The sequence below is a fragment of the Lontra canadensis genome, unplaced genomic scaffold (genome assembly GCF_010015895.1).
Source record: "Lontra canadensis isolate GAN:19392208 unplaced genomic scaffold, GSC_riverotter_1.0 scaffold5, whole genome shotgun sequence".
In the NCBI taxonomy this organism is placed as follows: Eukaryota; Metazoa; Chordata; class Mammalia; order Carnivora; family Mustelidae; genus Lontra; species Lontra canadensis.
The window spans coordinates 1,573,338-1,599,165 of record NW_022630999.1 but is presented as its reverse complement, the minus strand read 5'-3'; the positions used below and the strand labels follow the sequence as shown (position 1 = coordinate 1,599,165).

At 45.2% G+C, this 25,828-nt stretch overlaps 1 protein-coding gene across 1 annotated transcript in view; it reads right to left on the bottom strand.

Moving 5' to 3' along the window:
• The window catches only part of RAI14 (retinoic acid induced 14), a 135,720-nt gene that overhangs the window by 102,108 nt on the left and 7,784 nt on the right, over window positions 1–25,828 (bottom strand). The window contains exon 2 of the mRNA XM_032851293.1: window positions 10,858–10,938. Within this exon, the coding sequence (XP_032707184.1) occupies window positions 10,858–10,893 (36 nt within the window). The 5' untranslated portion in view covers window positions 10,894–10,938. The remainder of the gene's footprint in view (window positions 1–10,857; window positions 10,939–25,828) is intronic.

The window sequence follows — 25,828 nt, the reverse complement described above, 5'->3', positions numbered from 1 at the left end:
AGGAAGGTGGGCTCCTAACCCAACAGGAGTGCTGTCCTTCTCAAAAGCAGACATTGGGACAGAGAGACCATGGGAAGAAGAAGGCAGACGTAAGCCAAGAACACCAGCGCCTGCCAGCAGGCCACCGGAAGCATGCAGAGGGGCATGGAATGGTATCTCCCTCGAGCCTCACACCTCAATCTCAGCTGTCCCTCCCCCAGAACTGTGCAAACAAAGCCTCTTTATTGCTCAAGACGATCCATTGGTACTACTTGCTAGCAAACTAACACAGCAAGTCACCAGGTCAGTTTTCTCATCTGTAAAATGGGGAAATGAATGGCCATTCACTAACAAAGAGGAATAAATTATAATTTGTTAAATTGCTTAGATAACCCCTGACACAGAAGTGCATTTTAATATTAAGTAAATAGTCTCCATTTTTTTTAAATCAAGTGGATTCTTTTTTTTTTTTTTAAAGCTTCCTACCATCTCTTCCCACCAAATTGCATAGTGAAATGCAAGTACAATAAAAAGCCCACACCAGATTTCTCAGGAGATGAGGGTCACTCACACTTGGCTGGCACACCCAGAACAGGGTGTGGCCCCTGGTGTAGTAAAGGAGTCCAGATCTCCTCCCCGCTCTTCATCTACACCCACACAAAGCACCACATTCCTCCCTACCCCTACAATAGCCCCTACCCCAGCGTAGGCCCTCATCCTGGCCCTTTTTTCTGGTTGATCTCTTGAAACACCCATTGTCCTTCTGCCCAAAATGCAATCTTCATTAAGCTTCATTCTTCTGATTCAGCCACTCCTGCTGTTGTGAAGGACACAAGCCTTGTACAGCTGTTTCATGCACATGAGTCCTGGGGTTGTCTAGAGAGTTAACTTTGGAGACCATTCATCACACACCACTGAAGACATCACTGCTACCAGACACTGGGGTAACTGGTAACATTAGCAACCATTTACTGAGAACGTACTACTTAACAGATTTTATCCTAATCCTCATGATGATGCTAAGGGTAGGGCTGGCACCACCCAGTTTTACAGATAAGAAAACCAAAGATCAGAGGGATGATATAACTTGCCCAAGATCACACAGGCAATAAGAAACAAAACTGGGACAAAATAGAAGACAGGACTGAGAAATAGTACAATGGGTCGGCTATAACCAGAGCCACAAAATATGGATTAAGGCATTGTCCATTTGGAAGGAGGTCAAGAATTATCACATATACAGCACTAAGTATATGTGTATACACACACACACACACACACACATTGACATCCTTCCAAATGGACAATGCCTTAATCACCATTATTTGGATATATAACTCTATGTCTGTATAGATCTGTATCTCTGAAGGCAGAGCTGTTCAATACTTTAATGACTTAAAGAGGCATGCCGGCCAAGTCTGTAGAGTACTCAGTGTGGTGTGATTATAAGAATCAGAATTTCAAATGATGCAGTCACACTTAGAGCAACAGACTTAACCAAACACAATAAATTTTAACTGGGATAAATATAGTGCCCTGAATTTGGGTTCAAATATCCAACAGGACAAGCCCATGAAAAGAAAGATAGGGCTTTGCAAGCAAAAGCAGTAGAAAAGAATAAAAAGTAAACCAGATAGGAATCAAGAGGGGACTGCAGCTGCAGAGAAAAACACGATCGTAGCTTATATCAAGCAAGCTATATGCCTGGGATATAGAAATGCCACTATTTTAAGTTCTTTGGGGACAAATCTGAAGTTCTGCTCAGAATTCTAAGCCCCACAGTTTAAGACTCCAAGTGGCACAGACGGGTAGAGGAAATCAATCAAAACAAGAATCCTCAGCTTTCTGTTTCTGAATGCATGTGCTCAGTGTAACCTAAAACCGAGTTTGTATCGGGTTAATTGTAGGCTGACAGCATTCCCAGACTGTCCTACGAAGGTGTGGATCAGGTCTTGACAGTTCCTATCTGTAGAAGCAATCCCAAAATGCTAGCTGAAAAATAGCATTCTTCATCAGGATCCCGTTAATCCCAGAGCTTATCAAGGCAGGTCACCTGACACAGGATCCCACCCAAAAGAAGAAGTCTGATGGATAAGCTAATGTCACCAGCTGGTAGCACTCAGGGCAGTTTACATTTCTAACATGGAAAAGTCATTAATTTCCCTGAAACGACATGTTGCAAGCGTCTTGCACCAACAGGACAATGGGGAATCGGCAAGTAGCAACCACTATTCCCTTCTGGGGTAAAAAAGAATCAAAACGAAGAACATTCAGCACACCCTTCTTATCCAACTCCTACATGAGGTTCCCCATGGAGAATGCTTGTGGCCCAGTAGACTCATTTTTCTAGGGCTGCCTCAAAAGGGTACCCCAACCGGATGGTTGGAACACGAGCAATGTACTGTCTTACGTTCCCGAGGCTAGACATCAAGGTGTCCGCAGGGCTGGTTCCTTCTGAGGGCTGTTCATGCCTCTCTCCGCACTTCAGGTGGTTTTCCCACAATCTCTGGCAGTCCCCGGCTTTAAGCCGCAACACCCACATCCCTGCCTTCATATCCCCACGGTGTTCTCCCAGTGTCTTTCCCAGTTTTCCCTCTGTACACGTCTGTCTCTGTGTCTAAATCTCTGCTTTTTAGAAGGACGCCAGTCATACTGGATTACAGCCTACCCCAATCACCTCATTTTTACATTAAGTTGATTACTTCTGTAGGGATCCTATTTCCAAAAATGTCTCATTTCCTATCTCCAAAAAGGGTAGGACTTCGATATATCTTTTCGGGGCAGGGCGGGGGGGAAGCAGGCAACTCAACCACAGCCCTGAGTTCATCTTCCCCAGTGTCCATTCCACCTGCCTCTCTGGACTTAGCCAGTTTTGTGGCTGCCAGCTGGAGGAGAGGTTCCCTGCCTCCCTTGCAGCTAGACAAGGGCATGTGACTAAGTTCCAGTCGCTTCCATGTGAGGGCAAGGATGTGCAAACCTTCAGAGTCATAGCCCTTAAAAAAGAAAATGCCTAAGCTCCCTTCTCACTCTATCCAAGTCTGAAGGAGCCAGAGAAATATGCAACACAAACAGCACACCCTAGACCAGGGCTGCCCAGAAGAATTATAATGCAAGATTTTCAAGCTTCTGGGAGGCTTATTTAAAAAATAAAAAGGGTGGGTGCCCAGGTGGCTCAGAGGGTTAAGCCTCTGCCTTCGGCTCAGGTCATGGTCTCAGGGTCCTGGGACTGAGCTCCTCGTTGGGCTCTCTGCTCAGCAGGGTGCCTGCTTCCTCCCCCTCTCTCTGCCTGCCTCTCTGCCTACTTGTGATCTCGGTCAAATAGATAAAATCTTTAAAAAATTAAAAATTAAAAAAATAAAAATAAAAAGGAACAATGAAATGAATCTTAATATATTTACTTAATCCAATATGTCCAGAATATGAGCACTTCAGTAGTAGAACAATGAAAAAAAAATTGAGATATTTTACGTGCTTTTTCTGGTGCTAAGCCTCTGAAGTCTGGTGTGCATTTTACAATTTACAGCATATCTCAATTTGGACAAGCCACATCTCAAATGATCACAAGCCGCATGTGGCAACTGGCTACTGCGATGTACGGTGTAGCTCTGGAGGGTGGCAAAAGGACATCGTAAGTTCTGGGTCCCTGGATGAATCTATGGGGCACCACTATCCTGCTGGCCCTGGAGTCCTTGAAACTTTAGGAAAACAACTTCTATCTCATTGGATTTCAGGACATTGTGTCATAACAGCTTATCCCATATCAATAATAAATGTCCACTGGACCTCACAGAAGGACCCTGGAGCTTTTCAGTTAGGAAACAATCCTTCCAAGAATGGACAGCTCCATGAATTCACACTGACTCCTATGAAAAGCCCACCAAAAAAAGTAGCCCCAGTCTGAAAAGTTGCCATAGCAACCTTGTCAGCATTGGGAAAGTCATCTCAGAATAAACCCATCCAAGGAAAACATGGGGTTCCTCAGAGTGTCTCTTGTTCTAGTCCCACATTATAAATCTCTTCGTTCCCCAGCCTACAGGACAGCCCAAGGGGAAAAGCAGGAGGTGGAGAACATCAGATCATTTGGCTTCCCAAGAAAATCAAAATCAAATCCTTTCAGAAAATACTGTCCAAAAAGTTAAAATGTTTTTCATTAATGCAATAAAAACCACCCTAAGAACCGGGCCATCAAGCTGATCACAACATGAGCACTTTCCTTGTTTAAAAGGAGGCAGGGACTCAAACAAAAGGGAAGTCAAGGCTAGTCGCCTCATCTTATACACTATGTCAGGCCTTTAGCTAATGCGGACACGGACTGCCGTATAAATGAAAATAACCACCTCTACGCAGCAAAGATTTCTGGGTGGAAACTCAACGGAAAAGCACCACAGGAAGAATCCAGAAGCAACTCTTATTTCACTCCCAAGGCAAAGTTACATATAAGAATTTGTCGCACAAACAACATCGAGGTCAGCAAGAGTTCCAAATGATTAGGTAATTAATTCTGAATACAGCGATAAGAAGTAAAAACCTACATGATTCATTGCTTATGTAGACTCTCAGATTTCCCCAAGTTTGGGGGCCAGATTTGGAGTTTCACAATCGTCTCCAGCTGCATCTGGAACGGATCAGGTTTAACCAAGATTTCCTGGACTTAAAGTCTGCGGGAGCTAGAATGAAGCTGTGACCAGGTAGCCAGCAAGGAAGCTCTATTTAGAAATTGACGTGTTTGGTTTGGTTATGTGATATCGACATGTTTACCAGCTCCTGTAGAAGAGGAGAAGTAGCATCCGTTCTCTCCTGCTTTAAAAGTTAAGGCTGCGATGTATTTGCCTCCCAGGAAACAACCAACTCAAGATTTTCCCAGATCCTCCTCTGCCCCGGGAATGCCATGAACGCTGGGGAGCTCTGCCACTACAGATAGTGTTCGCAGGATGCAAAGTCATTGCCTGGGTCTTCGTGCTTAGGGCGACAGAGCAGAATTCATCTCATGCAGTTTCAGGCTTTGGAATTTGGGAAAGAGAATGCCCTGGGTCAGCAAGTGTGTGTAGCGGTCAACAGCACAAACTCTGGCGGCCAGAAAAAGCAAGAGTTCAGACAGCTCTGCCATGCAACAAATAGGTGACTTTGGGGAAGCTACTTAACTTCCCTGACGTTCATTTCTTCCTCTGTGAAATGTTATTAGAACAATGGTCTTTACTGGAAAAAGTCTGGTAAGCGTTACACGAAAAAGAGCAGGTGAAAGGCTCAGTACAGTGGCTGGCATGGAGCAAGCATTCAATAAAGGAGAACTCTTCTCCTCATTTCTGTTGTCCTTGGTCAGCAATCCATATGTTTACTCTTGCAATGCATATTATGCATTAGGCACATTAACAAAAAGAAAAAAAAAAAGGGACACTCCGGCCTCCCTCTCTTAGACACTGAACATAATCTGCAAGAAACTATGGCATTGAAGTCACGAGCATGCCTGCCGGGTGGCGGGGGCAGCAAAGCTTCAGAGAATCTTCTCTTAAATGGAAAAGCAAGGAGGTATGCTTTGGGTTGAATTGTGTTCCACTGCCCCCCGCCCCTTCCCTAACTCCCCACCAGAACTGATCCGTTGAAATCTGAAGCACCTCAGAACTGGACCCAATCTGGAGATGGGGTCTTTACAGAGGTAGGGAGTCAAGTTAAACTGAGGTCGGGAGGGCGGGCCCTACCTAATCCCACAGAATCGTGTCCCTACAACAAGGGGAAATCTGGACACAGAGACACGCCTCCAGGGAGAAGTCCATGTGAAGAGGAAGGCAGAGATCAGATGATGTGTCTATGAGTCGGTGATTGCCAGAAAACTGGCCTTCACAGCCCTCCCGGGAACCAGCCCTGCTGACACCCTGAGCCCAGATTTGCAGCCTCCAGAACTGGGAGGCAAGACATTTCAGTTGTTTGAGGCCCTGGGCCCGTGTTTACAGCGACCCTAGGAAACTAATACAAGGTGAAACGGGGTAGCAGGCAGATTCCCCGTTCAGAAGGGCTCACAAGACCTGGAAAATATGTAGCATGACACAAACCTGATCAAATTTTTCTCCAGAAGTTTACAAGAGACTCATACCTCCACCCAAAAAGGTCATCTCTGGTGTATTTTGACATTATGTCTGCTGAAAAAGAGGCTTAGCTTTACAAAAGATTTGGCCAAGGTTCTTCAGTCAACAGAGAGACTTGGATTTTAAATATTCCCATTGTGTGTGTATGTGTGTGTGCGCGCGCGCATACGTGGTGGGGAGGGAGACTCGGGCATCTGTAAAACCTTATTATAAATGACCAAAAACTCCCTGGGGGGAAAAAAAGAAAACCATCTTGGCAGAGGTGTGGACGATCGACCTTCATAAGAATAGTTCTCTCAACGGGCAACAAATTCAGACTCCTGTCTGAGCAGGATGTATCTGGTTCCTCAAGATTCACAGGCTGTGTGCATTTCTTTGGCTGAAAGCTGCAATCATTAGTAGCTACTACCTAAAGAAATACCACCGATTTCATAGCTCACGGAGCCAGCCATTTTGAACTGGCTGCCTTGACTTTTTTTTTTTTTTTTCCCCATGGAATGTCCGCTGCTTCCCTATTACAATGAAAAACGTAATTAGGAACAAATCTTTCATAAAATTAAACACACGCCCCCAATGTAAACTTTGAAGGCCTCAGTCATGTCTAAGAGGCATTTCTCAAGATTCGTTACAAAGATCTTTCAACCCCATTTCCCATCCCTCAGGCTCCACCCATTTCACTCAAGGCATCAAAAATTGGCATTTACAAAGAAATTCCAGAAGCCTGAGCATTTTATTAACAAAGAGAAATCCCAACCTTCTTGGCCTCATTTCTCATGATGACAGCTCATTTTTCCATGTGGAACCGAGTACTGGTGGCTGCAAAAATTTTTTAAAGAGGTAAAGAAGCCACTTTCAAACTCTAGACATAAAAGATATAAATAATGAAGATTTAAAACTCTGTGCTCATTTTATAAGCATAAAAGTCAAGCATGTCCATTTTTAAAACGAGAGTGAAAATTTATAATGTTTTTATTAAAAGACTCAGCCATGCCATGGGCTCTCTCCTGGGTTCTTGAAGTATGACTGTTTTGCACGTCAAGGGCGAGTTTTTGAAACGGAGCCTCCCCACTGTGCTCTGGGCCTGGCTCCCCCAGCACTCCCCTCCTCAGCATTCCCCTCCCCCTGCATTCCCAGCCAGTGTTCCAAATCCTGGAGGCCTGGGGGGAAAAATCTCCCCCTCTGTAAAGCTCCCCCAATCTCTCCATTTCCAATGACTCAACCCCTCCGAAAACGGATAGCATTAATCATCCAGACCCTGCAATCTGACAACTGGTTGTATCATCACTGCGGAAGGCCCCTTTTACACTCTGCATTATATCCGGTTTGTATTTTACCTTGGTTATTTCCTACGTGGACTTTTTCTCCTCCTGTCTTGGTTTGTGAGCTTTTTCAAGACAAGATACGCACCTCACATTTCTCCTCTATGTTCTCTAGAATCTAACCCAAGTTTAAGGATGCCCAAAATAAAGTTATACATGTCAAGTGAAAGACGTCATCCACCGAAGGGCAAGCACTGAGCTCCCTAATTTTCTCTGGCTCCTGTGGATTACTGCAGGCTCCCAAGTGAGCATGGAGAGCAACGGGACAATGACAGTACCTAACCACGGCCCAGAGAACTGGACTCGTCCTCCTGTTATACTCACATAAACCTGCTCTTGACCGGGTAGACAGCTGAGTCAAAAGTGTTCCGGGAAGGACTCCAGGATTAAATCTCTACACGCATGATGGTCCTGGAGTGGCACAGTGACCTTAAGGCCATCCAGGAGGGCCTCCTTTGGGCCACTCTCGTCCTTTCTCACTCCTTGCTCTCAATGGCCTCAAACTGATCGGCTGCAGACCTCCCAGGAACAGGCCGGCTGAAATGCGATCATACCATTGGGTCACCTGCCTTCTCTTGATGAAAGCACAAACATGATCTGCTGTCCTTCTTCTTTCCTACCTCCCAGAAATACAAAGAACCCTTTCTTCCCTCTACTCCCTTCAGCCTCATACAAAGACAAGCAGGAAAATTTGATGGCTGGTGGTTTAGGATTGTTATTCCAGAGAGACCACTCACTTCCGGTAAGGAAGATTCCAGTTCGGCTCATTTAACTAAATATAAATCATTTGAAACTTGTTTTTTGCTTAATAAGTGACGTGTATGTGCACATACATATGCCAAAAAATTCAAACCACAAGACACACATTGAAAACCAAGCCTACCTGCTCCACTCGAGGCTTCCCCCCTCGAGGCAGCAATCGTTACCAGATTATTCTGCCCTCCAGACCACAGACATTTTCCAAACCCTATTTTTTTATCAGGGATTTCAGATTAAGATAAAGGAATCAGCATTTACCCTGCATCACCTGAATGCCAGGCCCTATGCTGTGTGTTTTACATACATCAGCACGTTTAACCTTCATGACAACTTGGTAAGGTTCACATGATTTTCCCCCTCTTCAGGTGAGGAACCTGAGGGTCAAGAAGGTAAGAGACTTGCCCAAGGTCACCAAACTGGATCCAAAGTCACTCTTCCAAGCTCCTGCCTGGAGTCAACGGTTTCCAAAGTCAACTCTCCATCCAGATTTCCTTTTAGGAGACCTATGCTCTGGAATGGGGCTGCCGTGGCAGAAAAATGGATGGTACAAAGTAGAGCTCTGAGAACCCAGACAAGTTACCATACCTTCCTAGGTCTCCATTTCTCCAACTGTAAAATGAGTCTAATGGTAATACCTAACATGTAAGGTTCAATGAATTTCACCCAATGAGCTTTGCATTGTACCTGACCGACGTCAGTCCTTCCTCATGGTTAGTTATCCCATGGCTGATGAACAAACTGATACACAGACCCCAAATTTGATATTTTGGTCAAATATGAAAAGCCATTTGATATCGTCTGGCCTCATGATAACCATCTCCTTTGCTCCAGGAGCCCGAGCTGCTCCTCTAACATTTCTTCTCTTAGCACCAAATTCCAAAAGTACAGTCCTCTTGCTGCCAAATCCCAGCAGCTTTTAATAGTGTTATTATTGCGGATTCTTAATTGCGCAAATAGTTCCATTTTTATTTAAAAACCTAGATTCCGGCAACACCCTCCCTCCTACCACCAGTTTTTAATTTTTTAAACCCAGAGTTTATGTGTCTGTCATTTCCCCCCTGCCCCTGTTCATATATCCCGGAACTCTAGACTGATTAAATTTTGCTAAAATAATCTCAGGTTGTATAAATGCAAGCTACCCAAATTTCCTTAGGATGGAAAAGACATTTGTTAACCTGGTCACACGACGTACAAACCCATATCCGCTGCTTGACTTTTCCCTCCTCACTGAAAGCCACAGGAGCTCTGCTGGCTTGGATATCATGGGGCCAGCAGATGGGGAGGCTGAAGGGGTTTCTCAGGAGAGCAGTACGGGCAAGAGGCTAAGGAAGTCAGATGACCAAGGCTCTCAGGGGCCAGGGGCAAAGTGGAGGCCTCTGGCCAAGTCACTTCACATTTTCTGAGTTCCACTTAACTTATCTCAAGAATGCGAAGGTAAAAAACCCAATTTTTTCCTAAAATCCCTTTCTAGCTCTAACCCCTAGGCAAGAGAAAAATTTGCAACCATCCCACAGGCATCTCAACTAGTCTGGGCCCCATCAGCACAAAAGATAAGCTTCAGCCAAAAGGAGCTGTACGCCTATGGCCTGTTAGCCATCAAAAGTGCAGCCTCCATTTATTTTAAAAACAGGGGTGTGTCAGGGCGCCTGGGTGGCTCAGTGGGTTAAAGCCTCTGCCTTTGGCTCAGGTCATGATCTCAGGGTCCTGGGATCGAGCCCCACATTGGGCTCTCTGCTCAGCAGGGAGCCTGCTTCCCACTCTCTCTCTGCCTGCCTCTCTGCCTACCTGTGATCTCTGTCTGTCAAGTAAATAAATAAAATCTTCTTTAAAAAATTAAAAAACGAAACAAAACAAAAACAAAAATGGGGGTTTGTCAACCTGTCCTAGAATTCATGGCAAAACGATAAAAATCCAGGTTCACCTCTGGTTACTTCATCTTAAAGGAGAGCCAAGCAAGCCCTGGATGAGGGTTGACATATCTTAGCTTCCATCTGATGTCCTGCCATGAATTTCTCCCGTTCAACAATTCTGCCCAAAGCATCCAGAGTCCCAGCAGGGTTTCGGAGGTGACCTTGCGTTAAGACACCACGTGTATAAGAATGCTATGCTATTTTTCTCCAGTTTCTCCTCTCGGAGACTTTGTTTCATAACCCGACATCGGAACTGGTTCCTCCAACCCAAAATCTTGTACGATGGATAACAAATGAGTAAGAACCCCAGGAATTCAGGGGGAGTCAAGGTGCAGGCAGCAAGAGATACTATTGTTTTACCACAAAAGCCTTAATAGAGAGTTTGAAAAAACAAAAACAAAAACCTTCTTAAAGCCAAAGATGAACCAAGCTAACACGTAATTCCTTAACTACTCTCACCAGACCATCTTTCCCTAAAACGGACATTCTGAATCAGATTTGGGGGGGCTTCAGAAATGCCAAGGTTTTTACCAATTCTTTTCTTTAAGATGTTGGAATGGACTGTTTCTTTCTCTACAAGACGCAGACCACAGGACTGAAGAAGTCATTTTCAAAAGCTATTGACGCAAACAGCACGGAACCCAGAGCGCGCCATTCACAAGAGCCACCCAGAGCTGAGGGCCAGCGAGCACTTCTGGTTCCTGTAGTTGATTAACCCAGGGCCTTATCACGGTGGGAGTGGAGAGCTGTGCCGCCTGCCCCAGGAGAGGGAGCGTGGAGCTGACAGACGGTGAGTCACCGCCTACTTACGTCGCTCTTCCTGAACTTGGCTTTCAAGCTCTTCATGTTTAGTCCAGTCAGCTTTCCCAAGCTCTAGAGATTCTTCAACACCTGAGCAGAGAATGGGGGGAAAAAAAGAAAAAAAAATTAAATCTTTAGGTTTCCAAATAAACCCCACAGATATTCCCTCCTGATGAGAGGACAACTTTTGGCCGCGGGCCATCGGGATTGAGTTAGGAAGATGTTCGGAATCAGAAGCTAAGAAGTGGTAAAGAACATGTTATTTCCCCTCCCTGTAGTCCCTAGAACCTTCTGACACTCTCAAGTTCACCAAAACTTTATTAAATTTCAGCTTCCCCAAGGTTAAAAGTAGAACGAGTTTTCCTGTCACTGTATAAGAGAAACTGTATGCCGCAAGGGTTCATGATACGATCACTCCATCGCCTCCTTTTGAAGGGCCACGATAGTTAAGGAGTGACAAGGAAAACAGTTCATATTCCAGATGCCATTCATTCCCTATTTATTTTTCTCAGCGTGGCTTCTTTTTTTTTTTTCCCTCCCAAATGCACTCATAGGGCAGTTAGTAAAAAATGCCAGGAACAACAAAACCTCCCTCTTCAAAAACCTCATTCTGCAGGAAGCCACTCTAAACAATGAAAAGGGCTCCCATCCCCCACCCCAAGGTCTCGAGGGACCCAAGGATTCCCAGTTGAGGCTGGCAAACTCTTAGGAAATCACCTCCTTGAGGAGGTCTGATGTCTCCTGGAAAATGAATGTAATTTTTTAAAAAAATACATATGTACTTTTTTCCCCCAGGGAAGGTAGTTCCCAGTTTTCACCGGATTCTGCAAAGGGTTGTCACCCTTCAGAAGTTAAGATGGTTGATTCTCAAGCTAAGTCCCAAGGTGGCGATGGAACCTCAGAGACATTAGGAAACCTGAGCTCAGCGGACTGCCTTTCCCATTGCCCTACAGGTTCAAAACTAAAACCAAAACACAGAATCCTGTGCTAAAATATAGTATAGACTATCTTTTCCACCCTCAAAAATTGGAAAATTACAGATCATGGAACCTTTGCATTTAGGCCAAAAGGGCAAGAAAATCTAGGTGCAAGTTCCCGGCACACAGGAAGCACTCGATAAATGTCACGTCAAGCCTCAATGACAAAGTGAGAACAGATGAACTTGAACCGTACGAGCCATTAGAGCACCAAGGAAGAGCACTCCAATATTTAACCGCAGCTGGCCTTTCGTTTTCAAAAGCCTTTCAAGGTCATCTCCTGTTCCTTCACCATCTTATTCTGGACTAAAGACTAAACTTATTATCGACTAAACTGAAAAATACAAGCAACTGAATGGCTACACTCATCCCTCCTCGGGTCCTCATCATGGCCTCCAGAAGTCGTCCAGCGATTTTCTGGCTTGTATTCTAACATTGTTTACTTTCATTTTTGCCGCTGTCATTAAACAGGGCTTGGGACGGATGGGGCACAAACCCAGGCAATCATAAAGCACTTAGATGACATTAATCTGGAGGCCACACCCCACTGCAGTCTCACTGGGGTCCTTTTCCATCTTCCCAGCCTGAGCAGGCGTGACTGTGTTACCTTGGCAACCACACATGCTGTAATTAGACCTTGTTAATTACCCAGCATTTAACCACAGGCTGGGCTGGTACCTGAACAGCGGAGCACAAACTCCAAGACAGCTTCTCGCTATTGGCTAGTAGGTATGAATCCGAATCAGAAGGCCCCGGGGACAATCCTAAATGCAAAATCCTAGTCCACATCCTGTGGAAACAACTTCAGGGAGCAGGGCCCAGGCATCTCCCTGTTTGTATCTTTTGCACAGTGAGGTCTGAGAATCTCGAAGTGAGACAGACAAGGCAGGGAACCCAACTGTCAAAGTGCAGGATTATACAACAGACCTTTTTCATGTCAAAGCAAACCACCTTTTGATGAATCCAAGCAGAAATCATGGTAATCAGACACTCACAAACCACCACGGGCTCATGGTTCTCCACAAAAACAGCAATCAGCCTTTGAGTTCAACTCCTTCCACCTTTGGGTGAAGGGTCAATAACCAAGGAGCCCAATCCATGTAACAAGAAAGGGAGAAAAGAGAAGCCAAGGCTTTCAGAGTCCACAAACTGGGTAGCCCACCAAGGGAGAACCCAAAGCATTCCTTCGGTTGTAGGACACAGTGTCTTAGGCAATGGTGGGTAAGATGTTTATCTGAGGTCATGGGGGTTTTTGTGGGTGTTGTGCTTTTTCCTATGTGCTTGTTTTGTCTTTTTTTTTTTTTTTAATTAGGGCAGTGAGAATATGCAAACTCCTATTTGAAGAAGATTAAGTAAATAAAGCACTTAATTCCCAAAATTCCCAGGAGCAGATATTAGCTGTGAAATGCAGGTCTTCCTGGAGTCATGGGTCTGGGTGTGTGATAGCTGGGTGGTCCATGGGTACAACTCCCAGATGAAAGAGGTAGAGGTCAAGGGTAAAGAGGTTCTGGAAACCTACAGAATAGTAATTTTTAGAAACAAGAACTGTAGCCGGGGAGTAATTAAAGTTAGTAAAAGGTCACTGTTTTCCGGCTATTCATGGAAGGATCTAGCACCTGGAAGTCATGACCAATGGGAAGCAAGCTGCCCCTGACACGATGCTGGGTTCTGTGTGCCCCTGCATCTTCCCTTCCCCAAGAAGACCCACAGGCAAATCAGGAACTGAACTTCCTTGGGTCTGCTGAAAACTCATAGCCCCAATTCCCAAATCCAAACTTCCAAAGCCCAGATTAGGCGATAGCCTGTCTTGACAACAAGTGACATCAGTATATTTTGGCTACACTGATAGCAGTCCTTGGACAAGTCACTTGGTCAAGATAACTCAGTTCAAAAGAGCTGCAGTGAGGGTGAATCAGCTGTGCACCAGCCTAACCAGGATAGTACAAAACGAGGGCGAAGGGTCACATATATATGGGAAAAGTTGTAAGGACTCTTATTCCAAGAATAAAGCACATCTACGCACTGCGCAGAAATATTAGTTTACTAATATTTGCCTGCTGAATCCAGAAGAAATCACTGGGGCCACCTGGGTAGCTCAGTTAAGCATCTGACTATTGATTTCAGGTCAGTTCATGATCTCAGGGTCATGAGATTGTGGCCCACATTGGAGGGCGGGCGGGGCTTATGCTTAGCAGGGAGTTTGCTTGGAGATTCTCCCCCTCTGCCCCTCCCCCTGCTCACACGCTCTCTCTCTAAAATAAATAAATAAATAAAATCTTTAAACCTAATAAGTCCTGGAAACATGGCTTCCATTGCTGGTCACCAGTCATCATGTGACATCAAGTCAACTGGTTAGGATGGAACAGTGCAGAGACGCACAACCTTGTTGCCCTCTCACCTGAAAGCCAACATCCAACAAACGAGGTTTATAAACCCATTTTCCCTTCAAAAATAATGCAACTCTCAATCAAAGCTAAGCATGAGTGACCTCTATCAGCTATAATTCTAGCCTGAATCAAAAAACCTTGATATTAGCCTATACAGCTTTATCATGAAGGTTAGATTTCTTTGAGTATTAAAAATGACTTACAACACATACAGGGTTTCCTTTGGGGAGATGCTGAATCTATTGTCGTGATGGCTTCATAACCTGGAAACATACCAAAACTATTCAACTGTACACTCAAGTGGGTTAAGTGAAAAGAACGTGAATAGTATCTCAACAAAGCATGCTTGCATACACATGCGCTCTCTCTTACCCTCGTTCTCTCTCTCTTTCTCTCTCTCTCTCTCTCTCTCGTACACACACATACACACACACACACACACACACACACACACACATATATATATACAGATATGATCTCCACTACCTTCCCTCATCCTTAGCCTTAGGAAAATTCCAGGTTAGAAATCTCTGGACCAAACTAAAAAAGAACTTCAAAGGAACAAAGGTTAGCAAGCAATGACCTTAATGCTAAAATGTGGTTGCTCCTAGATTTTCTTTATTTAGCTATTTCCCTACCATAACCCACCCAAATGAAGTGGTCAGAAAGAAGCTCCTCTATCTTCAAGTTACGCCCACCCACACGCACCCCCATGTAGGACCCACGGATTATTTCATAAGGCGACGCTGCCAATTCTGTCAGCCCGGGAGAGTCCTCTTGGAAGAGCCAGGTATTCTGATCCCAAAATCAGAAGTAGGGCTTGGAAATCTGTCATTTTTTTTTTTTAATCTCCTCAGGTGATTCGGATGTTCAATTCGACTGGGGAGACACTGTTCTAGAACCAGGGATAGTAGACCTATAACTGACACTTTCACTAGAGACGTGGTACAAGGAGGTAGGAGAGATCATTATCATCAAGCCTCAGATGTGTTTGAATCTGTCACAGTCCTGGGGTGTGCAGCAGTCGGGAACGGAGGTCGGGGGGACGGGAGCCCTCCACACTGGAAATTCTAAGAGAGCACCAAGCTGGCTCCCCATGGCCACTGGGAGTACTATTAACGCACAAAGGCAAATGGCAGCTGCAAGCAGGGGTACGTTTTCTCACATCACAAGGACACACCAGGCACAAGGGCAGCAGTTTACGGTCAGTCCCTGGGAATCACTGGGGCAGCCAGAGGAGCAGAATAAAGAACAAGGTCCTCTGCCTGCGGACTCCTTCCACCACGGAATGTGGAGAGGCTTCTACAGCAACACGGTAACACTACCCCATGCTAAGCCTCCAAGATTGGCTTCAGGGTTTGGTTTGGTTTTTTGAGAAAATTCAGATTCACCCTCCAAAGCACTGAATAAAACCTTGAACAAATGTAAGGAACTAAAATTAAAATACTTCTCGGCTGGCCAGCACCTACCTCTTCCCCCTCAAGTGCTGGTTTCCTCAGACAATAATCTCTCTGCAACAAAAAAGGAATTTCAACCAAAAGCTGTATAAACACTCCATCCTCTCAGTCTGGCAAAACAAACACATTCTATAAAAGGTCTCTCCGGGTCAACTTTCCCCATAAGTTGACCTTGACAACACACACAGCACCTCATGCCAGCCAAATGGTTCCCAGGATCTTGAAGTCTCTGCCTGTGCCTACGACTATCCACGGCTTCGGAATAAAGAACATCAAATGGGAACCAGGAGCCAGTAAGTACTGTTCCCCCTCACCTGACTTCTTCCACAGCAGATACATGCTTATCCCAGTAAGACGGAATTTTAAACACACATTTAGGTTTTGAGAGAGCTCAGCAGACACTGAGGAGGATTCAAAGTCCACCAAGGGTATGACATCTCGTAATTCAGTGTCAAATACTGCAGGAATTCAAAGAGTGGAAATCTTCAAGGGCTAGGAAAAAATCAGAGACATCTTTGTAACATGGCCTTAAAGGAAACTCAGGGTTTGGGCAAGCTGATGAGGAGAGGGCATCTTGTCTAAGCTTTCCAACAACAGACATGTCCATCTCAGATCTGCGAAGGTCAAACACTGGTCCAATCTCTTTAAGCAGTCCTATAAGCTTCTCTGGGGGCGACAGGGGGGCGTTGAGTAGATGTAGTGGGAATCATGGTATGGTCCTTCCAAGGAAAGATCTTCTCCCAATCTCCACACACTCTGACCCTTTTACAACCTAGATGTGAATGAGGGGTTCAAGACTCCCATTATCAGCTTTCCACAAATTTGAAAATGTGCATCTCAGGCTGCTTACTTACTTTGGGATGGAGGATTTTTAGGGTAGGATTTTCATTTTGCTTATATTCTGTCATCGGCCGTCAGCGTACAATCAATAAATGATTCATGAATGAATATGTAGAACAAAGATACGGGTTAGGCACCTGAATAGCCATTAGACTTCACTCCTTTGACCTCGGCAAAGCCCTCTTTGGTCCCAATGCACTGGATTAGCGGCACTGGGATCTGAGTGAAGGCAACGGGATTAGATTTCACCACTACACAGAAAGATACTAAACTGAAAAAAGAAAAGAATAGAAAAAACAACATTTGGTCAATGAAGTCTTACCAGGCTGCCCCTTTTTAAACCACCCTGCCTGCCCTCCTCTCCTGGGCTACACTCCTCACAGAGCAGCCCCCCAACCACAGATCTTAGCCCAAAGAACCCCCCATTTTGAATAATGGAATGTGACAGTCAACTGAGAACAAGGACCATCAGACAGAACTTCCTGGGGCAAGTTCTCAGGATAGAGATTTTATCAGCTTCTTAGGAGAGCCTAAGGGGCAGGCCAAGGTTCCTCCCAAACCAACATGCCCGCCCCCCACCCCCCATTCTGTTACTTGGCCTGAGATTCTACCACGTCCACTCAAAGAGCCGCTCAATAAGGAAAAAGTCCATCCTAAATCGGTGCAACCCTTCAACTCCAACTTCGGCAAGACTCTCCAGTCAACCCTCAAGTTCACGATGGCTGAACAAGTCAACAGTCAATGAATGAATGGACACTAAGCGCTAAACTGGAAACATGAAGATACAGAAGAGATTTCCTTCCAAAGTAAGCGGCCAGGACCAGATGCAGATTTTCAAAGGATTTCGCTCAAAAACTGGTAACAGAAAGGGTCAGCTTGTGTGGAGACTGGGGAGGATCTCCCCCCACCATGCTCACCCCTCTCACCCCCAGTCCACCACCCTAACCCTGGGAGTTACACAAGGCCTGACAGCAAGATGCCAGGAGAAAGTGAGGAGAGAGATCTTCTTATGGTGGGGACCATTCTGCAATGTATACAAATACCGAATCATTACACCACACACCCAAAACCAATATTAGGTAAGTCAATTATACCTCAATTTAAAAAAAGGGGGGGGGTACTTTGCAGTTGAAATTGCAGAATTTTTTAAAATTGAAGTCCTAGATTTCATACAGAGACAAGGGACATACTACCTTTAAAGAATAAAATTCAGAGTGGGATATTAAAGAAAGCTGCTTTAGGATTACAACTTAGGATGTGGCACCTGGGTGGCTCAGTGGGTTAAAGCCTCTGCCTTTGGCTCAGGTTGTGATCCCAGGGTTCTGGGATCGAGCCCTGCGTTGGGCTCTCTACTCAGTGGGGAGCCTGCTTCCCCTCTCTCTTTCTGCCTGCCTCTCTGCCTACTTGTGATCTCTGTCTGTCATATAAATAAATAAAAATCTTCAAAAAAAAAAGGATTATATCTTAGGAGGCTTATTTATTCAGCAAACCAGATACTTACCAATAAATAAAGGAATGCGTAAAACACACAAATTCTACCTGGCATTAAATATGGACCAGGTGATTTTATAGATGTCATCTTTTTTATGAACTAAGGTGCAGGCTTGTTAAAAGAGTGCCCAGATGATAAGAAAGAAAAAAGTTTAGAAGGAAAAAGACATAAGCAATAGTTTCATTTTGGCAGTGAATCCTTTCTAAAATGCACTAATATCTCACTTTTTCCCAAGAAAATGAATGACCACATTCTTTTAAAATTGTAAATGTCATTCGGATACTGTATCGTAATAGTCATGTGGTAAAACTCTCTTGAGAGCGTTAATCTCCCCTAACGTAGTCACAACTTGCCTATATCCAGAGGATGACGTTTCTCCAGAGACACAAATACATCATTCTTCTTTAAAAATCACACCTGCTGTCAACCAAAACCAATCTAGGTGCGTGACTGAGTCAGGCCAGCGGCACCGAGGCAAAGTCGGCCAGGACCCTGGCAACATGACTGTCCAGTTGGTCAAACCTGCTACTCACGTGCTCTGGGAAGCCCACCCAAGGAAAAGCCCCAAAGTTACCTCAAGCCCTAAATCCACCCAATTTAAAAAGCACAGGCTGAATCAACACTAACTACTTCTGGAATACAAAAATCATGCTACGGCAAAAAGACTCCATGAGATCATCCCTCACGTTGAGATTATTTTTAGATCTCTCAAATGCCCTTTCTTTTCCATGTTCCTAAATCTTTGGTGTTGACGTCAACCACGAGCGGTACAGCACATGTTACGCACCTTAGCTTCTTCCAGTCCGTGCCTGGGGCTTTACCCACCTGGAAACCCAAAAGAACCAATCAAGTTTAAGAATACAGGTCCAATCCTCAAACGGTACTGGTAAAAATAGAAAACGTGGAAAGCCAAAAGTCACTGTGGCAAGCAGTTTGGCAGTTTCTTACGAAGTTAAATATAAAAGTTATCACACAACCCAGCAATTCTACTCCTCCTTGATCTCGCCAAGAGAAATGAAAACATATGTCCACACAAAGTTGTACACCGACGGTGACAGCAGTGGTATTCGTGCTTGGCAAGAGGTGGGAACTACTCAAAGAGCCACCAGCTAGGTAAATAAAATGTGGCCTTCCAACAGGATGGAATGCTAGCCAGTGCTGAGAAAAGGAATGAAACATCAGCACACCTTGAAACATGGATGAAACTTAAAACCCTGTGCTAAGGGAAGGTCACACATAAAAGATCACATGTTGTGAGATTCCATTTGTAGCACGCGGTCTAAAAAAGGCAACTTTATAGAGACCAAGGAGATTAGGGATCGTCTGGAAGTGGAAACAGAGGTTGCCGATGGGCACGAGGGAACTCACTGGGGGAAGGGAAGTGGTTTCAAACGGGATTGTGGTAATGACTGTACAACTATACGATTCCAAAAATGATTCAACTGTGGACTGAAACTGGTAAATTTTATGAAATACACTCATGCGGTCTTTTAAATGTCAGATACAAAAAGTGAGAAGGAGGGCCATCTGTAAACTTAAAGAGTGAAAAATCCTTAGAGGAATTGAGAGGGTAGCTTCCATCCATGGTTATATTTAATTTGTGTTTTTACTCTAGAAAGACTTGTCAAACATTGACTTACCACCTGTTTCATTGGTTTCAAAATGGGGAGGACTCAGACTCTTCACATTCTGGAATGCTGAAAATGTCATTGCAGTGATCACAATGGCTCTGTTGAGCGACCCGAATTTCTATACCCATTAAATCCAGTGCCACAAATACTTCTCAGAATATAGATTCTGTGAACTCTAGGGGCCTCAGAGCAGGAGTAGAGGGTAGATGGAGAGCACAGAATTATTTCTGCTGCCCCAACTGTCATGTCTGAACACTGCTTCAACATCATGCATTCAAAACTCCATGCTTCAGCAGCTGTTTCTGCCCACAAGTCCCATCCCTGTGCTTTCATTAAAAAACAAAACAAAACAAAACAAAACCCTTTTGCACCAAAAAGCATGCTCCTCATCTCTCGTCCAACAGAGAGGGGGTGTCTGCTCGCTCAAAGGCAAGGCTCTTCATTCCCTTTGACAGAATGGTGTCACCTTGCGTGCTGCAGTGGGCCTACAACCCTCAGTGCCCAACCTTCTTCTGCGAACCACACCCCACTTCTGCAGAAACACTGTCCCTCTGGCCAGGCTATATTCTGGCCATAGCTGTCCCCCGAGCGATGGGAATGGGTCTTCAGCAAGGCTAATGGGAGACCCCCACCCTGGGATTTTCAGGAGGAGGGAAGATGAAGGGGAAAGGGGAGGGAAAGAAGAGGGAAGAAGAGGAAGGAGGAAGGGAAGGGAGAAAAAGAACCAAGGAGGCTCCCTGATTCCAGTGATCCCTGAGGTCTGGCAGCAGCCATCCCCTTTAAGCACAGGATCTGGGGGCCCATGAGCCAAGACACTCTCCTTCTAGCCCAAGCTGGGTGTCCGTCACTTGCCATCTAAGAGTAGAGACAAATCCTTCTCACCTCCTGTATCTTGCTCAGGCTGGCATCCCAGATGCCCCAGGCAAAGGGGGCCTAGAACTTCAACAGCCTCTGGTGACCTGTACCTCTATCTGATCAGCTCATTTCTGATCAGGAGCTAAATTCACTTCAGGGACCTACAGAAGGGCTGAACACAACAGATGACCTACCACGTGTCCCCCCTCGAGCCCCTCGGTAAAGAAGAGCATTTTTATTATTCATTTGGCCATCAGCTGCTCCCTGCTGTTATGCCTCAGGCGGCAGGCCCCGCCCACCCCTACCCGATGCACTCCCTCCACTCTTCACCTCTGCTGTAGCAGTCACCCCCAGAAGACCTCTGCTGGGGCCCAGTGTGGATCTTCTGGGCTATTTCCATTCTGACAGCATGCTGCCCTTTGACCCTCCTACAGGAACCAGCCCACAATGGAAAGGATCACCCTGACCTGTGAATGCATAGCATTAAAACTATTTTCAAACCCTCATGAAATAAAAAGCCACTGTACCAGCTGGGTCCAAAAGGGACCCCACGCTGCTGACGAGGTGGACCTTACCCCTCTGCTCCCCAGGGGACCTGGCTCCACAGAACTGAGGGTGGACCCGGGAGGGAGACAAGGAAGCTGAGGCTAAGGATGAGTAAGAAAACCTTCAGGACAGGGGGAACAAGGGGAGGGGAGCAGACAATGGGGAAGCTGCCCTGGGGTAAGGGGTGCAGGGCTGGGGCTCAGCTGGACCAGGAGGCCTTGAGGCCCAAAGATAATCCCCCAGGCAGTTAATCCTTGAATACTGAAGATCTGGCAGGCAAACAAGCTGTCACTCACCCTAATGTAGTCTAAACACGACACCTGCGAGCAAAGCCAAACACAGTGGCTGGATGGAGGCGCCCTACCCCACGGGCTGTGCCCGCCTGGATCTGCCCCACTTCGACACCCGGCGAGGGCACATGGAAAAGCCCTTGCAATCTTTTTTCATCAGCAGTCCCAGCCGGCTCCACGCCTGTGCCATATGGGATGGAGGGGGCGGGGTGGGGGGTGGCTAGCACCACCTGCCTAGTGAAGGCTGAATGCCATACCCTGGACCTTTTATCTTTCAATTTCCAACTACTTTCTGTGTTTAGGGATAAGGAACAAACAGCATTAACATGGAAGATGGGAATGCTTCCATGAAAAGGAACAAGGATTGAACATGTTCCCCCATGCCCTACACGTCCACAGAGCCACGTACTTTGTACATGATGCTAGGAAGGTTTACAGAGGGAAAATGTCATGGCTGTGCAAGAACTTGCAATTTAAGGAGAAAAATAAGAAACCTATACCGTCTTACTTGCTCATAGGCCCTGAAAAGCAACTATAGGCCAAGGACATAGGGATGGAGAAATGTGGCTCATACCCAAACCCACCTACAAGAGAGGTGGGCGGGGGGAGGTCTATGCAGATCAATGCCCTTGCACAAAAGCAGAGAGATACAGATTTGTCAACCCAAAACACAAATGTCAACGTGTAATCAGTTTTTGATAAAGCTATTCTGTTTCTCTAAAGAAATGCTAGAAGCTAAGGACAAACTCCCAGGTAACTGGGTAAAGACTCAGGGAAGCTTCAGTGTGTTTTCTGAGGGCATCCCCGGGATCAGGTGGTACTAGGGTCAGAGGAAGCACACAAGGACATGTTGTTTCGATCAGTGCCATCCAACCCATGTGGTTACTGAGCCACTGAAATGAGCCTAGTGCAAACTGGTGTACTTGCTAAGTGGGAAACACAACGGATTTCCAAGACTTACTCTGAAAAGAGAATGTCGACTCTATCATTAAGAAGTTTTACACCAAATACATATTGAGAATATTCTGGATACACTGGGTAAAATCACGTATTTCATTACAATTCATTTCATTTGTTTCTTTTGCCATGAGAAAGCTGAAGATGGCCTGTGTGGCTTGTCCCTGTGGCTTGCTCCTATTGCTATCAGGCCGTGAGGACTGAGGTCTTCCCATGTTACCATGTCATCATGCTCAACGTGCTTTTAATTTCATAAAATCTCCAACTCAGATCTAGTAAATACTCCAAGTTCTGACTTAAAAAGATTCATTCTGCCACATGGAGAAGGAAGGATGAACCAACGGTGTCATGTCACTCTAGACTGATGGACTTCTGGCAAACTCAAGGAGTACTCGGCTCCAACGGTCCAGAAAAGAGGTCTAGATTTTTCTCTAGCAACAGCTGGACGCTTTTGCAGAGCATTTCCCAGGGGATTTAACTCACTCATCATTTCTTTCTGAGGGCCACCATCTTCATTGGAACCACAGCTTTACTGCTCTGTGCCTGGATTAGGACGGACACCAGACAAGTTGTCTGGAGAGACTGAGGAACTTGGGTTTTTTTTGTTGTTGTTGTTTTTGAAGATTTTATTTGACAGATGAGAAAGAAAGAGAGCACAAGCAGTGGGAGCAACAGATGGAGACCGAGAAACAGACCCCCTGCAGAGCAGGGAGCCTGACAGGGGGTTCAATCCCAGGACCCTGAGGGATCATGGCCTGAGCCAAAGGTATTTGCTTAACCAACTGAGCCGCCCAGGTGCCCCGAGACTGAGGAACTTGTTAATGCAATTGGGAATAAGACCAGTCACTACAAAAGGAAAAATACCTTCATCTTGTCCACATTACCTGGTGATGTAATAATAGAAGGGCTACATGAAGGGGTGAGGATACAGGGACACATTGTAAATGAAACAGAAAATGCCAGGCAGGTGTGTCTTTGTGACAGGGCAACCCGTCCTCCCTGCTGTGGGTTACAAGGGCCCTTATAATCCTACTGGTTAGTCTCTCAGCCCTTCTTTAAAGGCAGGTGGATAAGGAACGTGCTAACACTAGGAGGCAGAGTAACAGCCACAAGAACTCTCTTTTACTTAAATGATGACTTTGCAAAATTTTTTCACTTCGCAAATTTTTTTTTTTTTTTTGCTATTTCATTATGAATGAGTCTTTTCTCATTTAATGCTTCTACCCCTTCAGAATTAGATGCTATTGTCATTATTGCCGGTTAAGTTTATTTGGCTAAAAATAAATATTAAAAATATTAGCCTAGAAAGTTTATTTGGCTAAAACAGCACAATTTATAAACGGAGGCTGGATTTCAACTCCGCTTCTGAGCCCAAGACACTGGGCTGCCTATTAAATGCAACACTAGTAAAAATGACAATTAAAAAAAAAAAAGTTGAGCCAAGAGACAACCTTTTCACTACTTAAAAATTTAGTTGTCTTTAAAGATGGAACAGTTCTCCGATCTGCTGCTGGCACTCGCAAAGCTCCTTCTAAGAAGTCTGAATAGATTGCCTTGAAAAAGGCATTCTTCTGGCTGTTGGCCCTCACACACATACCCCTGCCTCATTCCAGGGGAGGGTAGCATTTTTATTCCTTTGTCCTTTTCATTTGCAGAGCCTATACGTGACAAGTACACTTAAGGAACTCACCAGTCAAAAAAAGTCCTTTTCCATACAGCTTTCCTAAAGACACCAAGTCAGTAACAGACAAAATGTAAAAATGATTACAGACCAGAGAAATGGCTATTTTTATACTCAGCTGAGCTGGTCAGCTACAGCTTTGGGTGGATGTTTCCCTGTTTTGGCAACAATCTGGAAAAGCAGAATTTCTGGATACTTAGATGCTTCTCTAGGATTAGGTCATTTCTGCTCCTTAAGAAATTATTCTAATATCCTGTATAATTGCTCTTGCCAAGTTACACAGAAATGAAATATGGCAATTCTTCAAAATTCAAAGCACCAATATCATAATAAAAGCAGAATCCTACCACCCATCAGCCAGCCAACCAGGAAGGAGGCAGGGAGTACAGGTGCTATTTCTTCTGAAAGCCAAAGCCAGGAGCAGGCGTGGCCAGCAGCAGACTGCCACCCCAGCCCGATGCTGATATCGCCAGGATAGGCAGAGCAGTCCGCTCTGTCTCCCTCTGCCACCTTGGATATAAACACCCACTTGCCATGTAATGGGAATCAAATGCTCTTTGTTCCAAGGGGTATGCACTTAAAATAATCAGGGGTTGTTTAAAGAAGAGGAAAAAAGCAAGCTTGTCGCCAAACAAGACACAAACAGTAACAGCCATCAACAGATGGGCCGGGAGACAGGCGGGGATAGGAGTCATTTTGAGGAGATCTCTCTTTCTGGCTTCCTGAGGCTCTGGAGGAAAGGGATAGAAAAAGTAAACAAACGGCACACCAAACATGGTGTAAAGTAGCACAGCACAGAAAGAATCTAATTAGGGAGGATGTGGTCAAGATTGCTGAATGGATGTCTCTAGGATGTTAGCAGCAGAAATGAGTTTTTCCTTTAAAAGATGTCCTAGGAAATCCCAAATGGTATATGGAGATTGGTTATAGTTTCTCTGCCTATATTTTAAACAGTTTTTCCAATTTTAAAAAAGCTCCTAGGAAAGAAATGTGAAACTTTTTTTTAATCAGGGGAGAGAGAGGATATAGCTCCTTGCCCTGCCCCAAATCTAAGTCTACAGAAACAAAGATCCAAGAAGGTTCTGAGAGCCCTGGAAGCAATTTGCTCCCATGATGAATGTGGACTGGGTGGGCCTGAAAGGAAATTCGACTGGAGAGAATGGTAAGCTACTCGCCACCACCCAAGGTGGCTCATGCAGGACCTCAGGGCCTGTTTTTTAATTTTGGCTGCCTTTTTGCTGGGGGCAGGGTTGGGGGAAGCACTCCACTGTCCATGAGCTTTTGCCTCACACATTCCCGCATCCTCTGGGTGGCTGGGAAGAGACCACTCCAAGCCGTGGAATGACTACAGGTCATGGTCATCCATGGCCGGTTTGTGCTCTTTCATTTTTGAAAAATGATCCATCACCAACGTGTCAACTTCTATAGAAGGAGATGGTCAAATTACATGAGCAGTCTTGTCCAATTAAGAGACTCAGCACAGACACTAACTCACTGACAAAGCCTGACAAACATTTGTGCATGGGGTTCTCGCTCAGCAGTATGCTAAGGGACTGGGTTCTGGTCCCTTCTGACCTTCAGATCCCTGCTCAATGCCATCTGCTGGATCTGGGATTCCCCACTGGTCTCCAACCCAGCTTATCCAAATCTATACCAGTCTTCTTCACAGAGATCAACCAGAAAACCAGAACTAGCTACACAGAGGACTCCCAAGGTTACGGTCTGCATCAGAGAAAGATAGAAAAGGACGTTTAGAAGCTCTGTGCCATAAGCAGCCAGAATGAAGATTTATCTGGCTCTGCCTCTCACTGTGTAACTTTCTAAGGGGTCATTTCTCTTCCCTAGGCCTCAGTCCAGCTATGAAATG